Genomic DNA, 9,108 nt, shown 5'->3' on the forward strand with positions numbered 1-9,108 from the left:
CACACACACAACACAGAGGCCATGACAGTGAAATGTTAGCGAGCAGCCAAATCCACCTCTCCTGTTCTCACTCGCCACCCAACGCCTCCATGTGACAGCGAGAGAATAATTGCGTCAAAATTATTTACTTTTTAAAATTTCTTTCTTTCTTTGTTTTTTGAGGGGCTGCTTTTGTCGATTCATCACCGGTACAGCAGGGGTGCCCAACTCCAGGCCTCGAGGGCCGATGTCCTGCAGGATCTCACCCTGGGTCAGCACACCTGAATCAAATGATTAGTTCATTACCAGGCCTCTGGAGAACTACAAGACATGTTGAGGAGGTCATTTAGCCATTTAAATCAGCTGTGTTGGATCAAGGACACATCTAAAACCTGCAGGACACCGGCCCTCGAGGCCTGGGGCTGGACACCTGTAGTAGAGTCTGATAAGATGAAGAACACCTGAGGGATGATTACTGAGTTAAACCAAAACCTTCAAACATTTTAAACTTGTTCCAGATGATTCTACTCACCAGAAACACTGAAAATGGTCAATACTGTAATCAATAATCAATACTGACAAAGTTATTACTGAATTTTTTTTTGTTGGTTCTTATGTGTGTTTAAAACTTTGCAGTTAGACACGAGGCCCAGCAACCCCAAAAACCACATCCGCAAACCACCTCAAACGGCTGTGGAGGTGCAGCAGATCTGTTTTGAGCCTTGAATGATCAAACTCCTTCTCCTGTCTCTGAGGCACGACCCAAATCCCTGAAGCTCATTTCTGCTGCTTCCAGACACCGTTTCATTCTTTTGGTTTCTGCCCACAGCTTTTGGCCACAACTGTCATCAACTAACTGCATCTCAAAGACAATTTGTAAGCTGTTTGTGAAATCAGAAACAGCATCTCATGTGTGTGCATCATTACAGGGTTATGTGCTAATGTTCACTCACAGCATGTCACACACCAACACCAGTGCAGTTTGCAATGGCTGCCCAACAAAGGGACACGTACAGGGACCAAATAGCTGAAACAGTGAGTCCAACACTATGTTCTGAGATAACCCGCATCAGGACACTCAGTCACATCCCACAAAACAAATTCTCCAGTAGACTTGTATACTTCTTTAAAAGGGGAAGCCTGCCAATCCAGATTCACTGTCCAGCCAAGATAGCCCCACAGCATCGAGAGTCCTGTGGAACTGAGTGTAAACCCTGTAGGGAGAGGTTTAACTCTCTGTGAAGGTCTTCAAGGGCAAAGGCTCAGAGAATCCACACGGCTCTCTGCAGGACAGGGGAAAGGCTAAAGCCGGTAATGTCTGGTTTTACATGCAGACATTTTTATATAAATAGACCAAAAGATTTATTTCTTATCTCTGTGCAGGCCTAACAGACCCTGCATCGTGTTTTGGGTAACACATTCACGTGACGAGTGAAAGGTCACCACTTCAGGGTTGCACCAGGAAGAGCAAACGGCTCAGTGCTCTGACAAATCACACATGTCGCCGTGGTGACCCTAGGATCCAGCCGAAACCTTTAACTCGAGGTTGCACTGTTGCTCTGTCAGAGTGTCTATTCTGTCAATTTCAAGTGCTTTGCGTGAAATTTCAACTGGGAACGAAAATAGATCTACTAATGGAAAATGACAAAATAAATATTATTACAACAAATGATTCGAATGTAGAAATAACGGTCATCATTTAACTTTGTTACAGACATAAAGAACTTGGAGTATTTCTAAAAGGAAGCACGCTGGTATGGTGTTTGCATGTCCGGCTTCCTCACCGAGCACGAGAATGGATTTATTTAGTATTGTTGTTAGCACTGTGGCTTCACAGCACGAAAGTCCTACGGTTCAGAGCATACTGAGGTGTTTCTGTATGCAGTCTGCATGTTCTCTCTGCATACTCTGGTTTCCTCCCACAGTCCAAAAACATGCATGAACAGACCACAGGTGTGAATATTCGAGTGTCTCTCTGCGTCAGCCCTGTGACAGATGGGTAACCTGTCCAGTGTTCTCCCTATGACATCTGGATTGTATGTAAACACAGAAAACAGGATGTGTCTGCAGGTTTGGGACTGAGCTCACCCGAAGCACAGCGCGCTCTGGGACATGGCGATGCTTCTGTTACATATGCACAACACAGAACATTTACTTTCTTACACAACAGCTCGACAAGTGGAACAAACTCTGTTCTGAATCTGTGTGAAAAGAAAAATCATGACAGACGTTGGTGCACAGGAGTGAAAACGGGAGAATAAACAGCCTTACCTTCAGTCGCTTTATGAAACTCTTCACTGAGCGTCGTAGTTATATTGTTCCAGAAGGTGTAGAGGATATCAGGTTGACTATCCTGTTGGTAAAACAAAGGAATACTGATTATCTGACACTCGACCACGTCGCCCTGATTAACCAGCGCCCTACAAAAACCTTTTTTTTCCACGTTACAGGAGCGCTTGTTTCCCCTCCATCACAGTTTTTCATGTGATAACAGTAAACCCACCACACGCCCATTCTACTCAGAGAAAATCTCTGTGTGACACTTTCCCACGTTTGACGGGTTAAACTCACACCTGCATCGACACACAGGAACTACAATCAAAACTCGTATGAAACATGAACTTGCAGACACATACACACATCAACACACATACGGTAACCTGATTGTGGAAAGTGCTTTAATTATTTCATGGAACCGGGCATGTTCCTGTGTATTGTTCTCAGTGCTCTATTAGAGAAGCATGCTGCAGGTCTGTTGGGCATGCCTCTGACCTCTGACCTCCCACTTTCCCCACTGTCTGCACATCTGTCTTTGTTTGTTAATTAGAAATACAGAAACCAAAGTTACTTTGAAGTTGGAATTTAGAGACAAGTTTCAATTCAGTTTTTTTCAAATTGAATTAAGTTTTATTTATAACAACAGTGACCTCAAAATGCATTATATTGTAAGCTAAAGAGCCCCCACTGCTTTTATGAGCAAGAACTTGATGAAAGTGGGGAGGAAAAACTCCCTTCAGCGTAACCAGAGGAGGGAGGGTCAGCTGGGTATGAGGGGAGGCAGACAGGACAAAAGTCACTCTCTGAAAGATCCAGATCCATAATAACTTAATGCGTTCCAGTATTAGCGTCACAATCCGTCACAAAAATAAGGATTTAATCTGCTTCTCAGTAACGTAGAGCCATTCATGGATAGAGCCTGCTCAGTGCTCAGTGAGGACATGCTCAGCAATCTTGGCAGTACAGACAAGTTTTACAGTTCATGCTTATTTTGCCAAAGCAACACTTTGTTAACTCTGGGTTGGTGGATATGCTCCAAGTTTCCAAGCTGTAAATCCAATGTATGTGAATGTTATTTAGAAAGCACAGTCCTTGTATGAGTGGGTGTGAATATTGTATGTAAAGCCCTTTTAGTGTTCAGGTAGAGTACAAAGAACCGGTCTGTGTTTTAGTACCGTGAAAATTCAGGCTTGACTGTGAGTGGCTGATTGCTGGTGTCTGTTCATCTCCTGCTTACAGGATCCTGAACTTATCATCTGATTTTTACAGCCAGAGTTTTAACACTGTGGTTTGGAAATGAAAAGACACGGCAAAAGGTTACAGGGCTGGTAAAGAGTACTGACAAGGACTGGCTCATCTCTGGGAGTGGGTTCATATCTGGCTGTTGCATTCTCTATTGCAGAATCCACTCATAGTTACAGTAACTTCATATATTACTGACATATGATTATTAATATATTATTATGATTTTAGGTGAATGACACTGACCAAGTGTGGAGAACTAAACAGTTTCATCAGCTCAGTTGTTCAGGTCAGCCACATGTTTGTCACACAGAGATTTTCTCTGTGAGTAGAATGGGCGTGTGGTGAGTTTACTATTATCACATGAAAAACTGTGATGGAGGGGAAAACAAGCACTCCTGCAACGTGGAAGAACAAACAGGTTTTTGCATAATTGTGTGTAACTGTGCATGAAAAAGCCCCAGAAATGTAACAACTACTTCAGAATCAGCGAGGTGTTATTCAGCTACACTCCTGAGTACATGATGCAAAATAACATCTTCCTCATAATAATTTACAGCTGATTCTGTCACATTTACATGTCTGAATTAGTGTTCAGAACTTTGACTGTACCTTCAACATATTTTCATGTAACGCTTTCAGAGCTGCTGACAGCCAGTCCATTCTTACATGTATACTTGTGTCCATAACAGTGAAGCTGATGGTGCTGCTGCACTGCTGAGGAGCCTTGCATTTAGACATGTCATTAGGTCCCAAACTCACACCTCCATCTCTGGGTAATTGGTGAGAGCTTTGTTTCCATAGTAACATTCTCCTGCTTTCATTTCTACAACTCGGTTTCTGTGGAGGCAGGCAAACGAACTCGTGCTGCTGGCCGCTGTGTGAGAACGTGTTTGCACCCGTACTGATGTTTGTCACACTTGAATGTTTCAGATGATCAAACAAATGTAAATGTTAGACAAAGATAACACCAATAAACACATAATGCAGCTTCTAAATGAAGGTGATTATTATTAAACCTGCATGGCCCCCCGGTTATAAAATGAATTAACTGTGGTGTGTCACAGTTTGATTTCTTCAGCCACACACAGGCCTGATTACTGCCACACCTGTTCTCAATCAACAGATACCTTAAATAGGACCAGCCTGACCAAAAGTATTTGTACTCTGTTACTTTACACCTCTGGGAAAATGGAGCCATGAATTCTGCCGTCGACCAAAACATCCTGAAGGAAAGTGTCCCAACATCTGATTGTGACCTCAAGCTGAAGCACGCTTGTGTTCTGCAACAATGATCCAAACCACAGCAGTGAGTCGTCCTCTGATTGGCTTAAGAAAAACCAAATGAAGACTGGTCAAAGTCCTGAGCTGAATCCAACTGAGACGCTGATGCAGGACCTTAAAAACACGGTTGATGCTCAAAAACCCTCCAATGTGGCTGAATTACAACAATTCTGCAAATATGAGTGGACCCAGATTCCTCCACAGAGCTGTAAAGACTCACTGCCAGTTATTGCAGACGCTGAGGGGGCCCACCAGGGGGCCATCACTTTTACACGTGCAGATTTTTCACCTTAATAATAATCACCTTCATTTAGAAACTGCATTTTGTGTGTTATCTTTGTCTAACATTTACAGTTTGATCTGAAACATTTAAGTGTGACAAACATCAGGACGGGGCCAAACTCTTTCTCTCAACACTGTATAAACAAATCAAATGGGCTTGATCTCAAATTTGAACATTGTCCCGGTTTTTTAAACACCTCTTTGGGACTCGTGCTTCCTTCGCGAGTGGGACACCAGGGGAACAGAATACTAGGGATGGGTACCGGTGTCCGGTGCCATTCCGACATAAACGGTAGTAACCAGACCGAAAAGCAGCGCACATTTCGGTGCTTTATTTCGGTGCTTTTTTTTTCCTGAGCTGTGATACACTTCTAGCCAATCATTTTATGTTTCCCAGGATAGTAGGCGGGGCCAGGTACGTACGTTCAGTTAGAGCAGAGCTACAGATTAAAAATGTCCAAGGCGAAGCGGTTGTACTTCACAGCAAAATATGCAAACTCAGCAGCAACAAGTGCTTTAAGCTGATACTGTGATACTGTCAAAGGAGGTAACACCTCAAAACTGATGAAACACCTGGCGACGCATAGCGTTTTTTTTAAAAAGCCGAGAAATGCGCCATATTTGATAGCTTGCTGCGAGACCTCACACTGTGCACGTTGGGTGGGTTGCCAGTTATCGGACCCGGAGCAACATCCCCCAAAAACCCGAAGAATAGAGTCCTGGCCCTTAGCCCTGCCAGTGTAGCAGAAATGATGAGGATGATGGTGGCAGCAGCCGTTCTTCTCTGCGTGAGTAGCTAAATGTTGTTCGTGTGTAATTTACGTTGAGTAGGCTAACCACGTTATTACATTAATGCATGTAAGGTGGACTAGCAAACATCATCATAGCTACATGCAGCTGTCTTCTTGTTTGATGGCAGATACTCCCTTCACCCTGGACAAAAAGGCTAAAATGACCAAAGAAAAAGTGGGAAACAGCTGAACATGAGAGGTTTTTGGACAAAGTTTGTGTTTTTTCCATTGTTTAAGCACTGCTTCCAGCCAAGAGTGATACCATATATGCCCCATAGCTGCAGAAAAGGCTAACATTGTTATCTTTTTACAAAAAACAGCTGAACATGAGAGGTTTTTGGACCAATTTTGCGTTAAGCACCGGTTCGAGCACCGTTTAAGCACCGGCACCGTTTCAAAAGTACCGATTTGGCACCGGTATCGGATAAAACATAAACGATACCCATCCCTACAGAATACTGAAAGTAATTATAAAAATATAATTTACTGAGGTCTGCAGCAAGTATTTTATTTCCATTTGGACCAACTGACATGTAAAGTCTCCTGGTTATTCTGCATGTGACTTTTGCTTGAGTATTATTACTGGGTTTCACTAATGAAACACCAGAGTAGCAGTATAGCTCACCCACCTTGATGATCTCATCAATGAAGCACACGTGAGTGACGGGGTCTCTCTTCTTCATCAGGACTTTCTGCAGGTGCTGCACCTGAAACGACACACAACAAAGATGGCCTCGTACTTAATTCATCAGCCACGCTGGCAGCTGTGCTGTTTTATTTAACGCTCGGGCTTCAGTGTGTATATGTATATGTACTTGTCTGGATGCAGCACATATCTGGTCCATCAGTTTCTCCAGGTTGGTCCACAGACCAGCACGGAAAGCAGCTGTGTTGCCTGGTGTTGGTAGCACTGCTCTGCCAGGAGCGCCTAGAGGAACATCAACCACAAATCATTTCCACCAACAAAGCAGCTTCCTAATTAGATTTTCTCCAGGTTTACTCAACATGTGTCGATGATTTCTTACAAATATAGTCTCATAAATATTGCAGATTTTAACAAATTTAGTGTGAAATACTGCAGTATATACGATGGGGACTAGTTTCAGTAATGGAATAATACTGACATACAGTTTTTAATAGTCTTGTGGAGTTCAGTGGCACAGAGGACCGAGATAAGTATTTGCTCATTTGCCATCAAACACATGAGCAACATTCTTAAACCACAGAGTTTAGTACAATGTGCCCTTTGCAGTTACAAAAGCTTCGACTCTACCTGCTTTCCATGAGGTTTGGAAGTGTGTCTGTGGTGTTTGTGGGAATTTCTGGCCATCTTAGCAGCACATTGGTGAGGTCAGACTGTAACCCCCCCCCCCCACAAACTTGGCACAGCGCAGTGAGACAAGCATCATTCTCCTGGCAGCTGCCAAACCCAGACTGGTCCATGTGGAGAAGCGCAACTCGTCACTCCATAGCTTCGCCACACCACTGCTTCCAACACATCGCTTTGGTGATGTAATGCTTGGATCCAAACAGCTTCTGAAGCTCTGTACACACCGAGTTAATCTGAAGGCCCCATGAAGTTTGGAGGTCTATAGCGACTAACTCTGCAGAAAGTTGGGACCTCTGTGCGCGATGCGCCTCAGCATCCGCTGACCCCGCTCTGTGACTGTACACAGCAGAGGTCCTGTCATTCCCAGTCACTTTGTTGGAATACCGCTAACAGCTGACTATGGAATATTTGGTAGTAAGGAAATATCACAATAGGTGGCATCCCATTACAGTACCAATCTGGAATTCACCAAGTGACCCATTCTTTCACAAATGTTGGCAGAAGCAGTCTGCATCACAAACACCTTCATTTAGAAACTGCATTTTGTGTTTACTTGTGTTATCTTTGTCCAATATTCAAATTGATCTGAAACATTTATGTGCGACAAAGGGGGTAAACACTTGTTCACACCACTGTTTTTCAAACCAACTCATGAAATAGATCCAATTATTAAATGTTCTTCTGTTTGATCATTACAAATTAGAACAATGCACTCAGTGGGCAAACCTTTCTGAAGCACAGTCTTCTTCAGTCTTACCTCTGGGGTTAGCTGGCTGTGTCAGGCCTTTGATGTCAAGAGCACTAGTGATGTTGTCCTGTATGGTGGTCTGGTAACCCCCAACCACATGGCTGATGGTTTCTCTGAGATTACCCAGATTATAGAAGACCTGAAGGGCTGTGCCAACCTGGGTTGGGTTCTGATTATCAAAAGAAAGAAGGGGGGGGTGAAAATGAATGAGGCGTCGATATCAGCATCTGTTTGGTGACCGCTTTCACAGAACGAAGCAGCTGCAGGTCCAATGCTACATTCATTTAGATTTAGCTTAATTCACACAAGAACAAAAAACATTTGATGGAGAGAAAAGTAACATTATTGTTTTTGTCAGTGTCAGTTATCTTCTATAAAAGCCTTTCTGATAGCATTAATAAGGTCGCTAAAAATGTTTGCCTAACTTGACCTGCATTACACTTCTTAGCTTTGTTAGCGTCTTTGTTAGGCATATCTACTGTAACACTTGATAAATCCCCACCCTGCAAACAAGCACACTCACACACAGACACGCGTTGTGAGTCTGTGACTCAGTGCTCGAGTGTTGAATGAATCGGTATCCCGTCTAATCTCCAAGCACGTGCCATGCTAATTCCCATTATGGACACAGTAATCAAAGAAAACATCAGAAGCACTTAGATACAACGTAGCAAGTTAATATGACTGCTACATAAAGCGGAAACTGTCCTCGGCCTCTACTGTGTGCATTCATGGATGTCGATCGCCTCTGTAGGGCAGCACAATCTCTTCAGGATTATATGAGTGCCACGTCTCTCTCATGAAATGTGCCAGGGGGTAAACTTGCCACAGTCTTGTCGTCACAACAACGTTGCCAGGAAACAACCAGAAATACTACAAAAGTACTGGCTGCTGTTCATTAAGAAACATCCTAGTCATTTTTTAATTTCTTCAAACATGTTCGTCAGAGATGTTGAGGAGTTGGTAAGTCTGAACAAACCTGGCTAGCTGCTCTCCTGTATTTCCAGTCTTTATGGTAAGCTATGCTAACCTGTCCTGATAGCAATCAGTGTACTTAACACATAGACTGACATTATATATCAACTTACTCCTGAAAGGACAAATTGTGACTTCAGTCATGTTGACTGGGGTGTTGGTCGTTACCCACTAGGGACCATTGTTGGGGGGGGGGGGGG

The 9,108-nt window shown here is 43.4% G+C and overlaps 1 protein-coding gene across 1 annotated transcript in view; it reads right to left on the minus strand.

The window, feature by feature from the left end:
- The window catches only part of cog5 (component of oligomeric golgi complex 5), a 60,093-nt gene that overhangs the window by 12,378 nt on the left and 38,607 nt on the right, over positions 1–9,108 (minus strand). Inside the window, exons 8-11 of the mRNA XM_005733223.1 lie at positions 7,943–8,102; positions 6,671–6,783; positions 6,485–6,562; positions 2,251–2,332 (exon numbers count right to left, since the gene is read on the minus strand). Coding sequence (XP_005733280.1) covers positions 2,251–2,332; positions 6,485–6,562; positions 6,671–6,783; positions 7,943–8,102 — 433 coding nt within the window. The remainder of the gene's footprint in view (positions 1–2,250; positions 2,333–6,484; positions 6,563–6,670; positions 6,784–7,942; positions 8,103–9,108) is intronic.

Source organism: Pundamilia nyererei, unplaced genomic scaffold (assembly GCF_000239375.1).
Source record: "Pundamilia nyererei isolate P.nyererei 1_Seehausen unplaced genomic scaffold, PunNye1.0 scaffold00050, whole genome shotgun sequence".
Taxonomy (NCBI): domain Eukaryota; kingdom Metazoa; phylum Chordata; class Actinopteri; order Cichliformes; family Cichlidae; genus Pundamilia; species Pundamilia nyererei.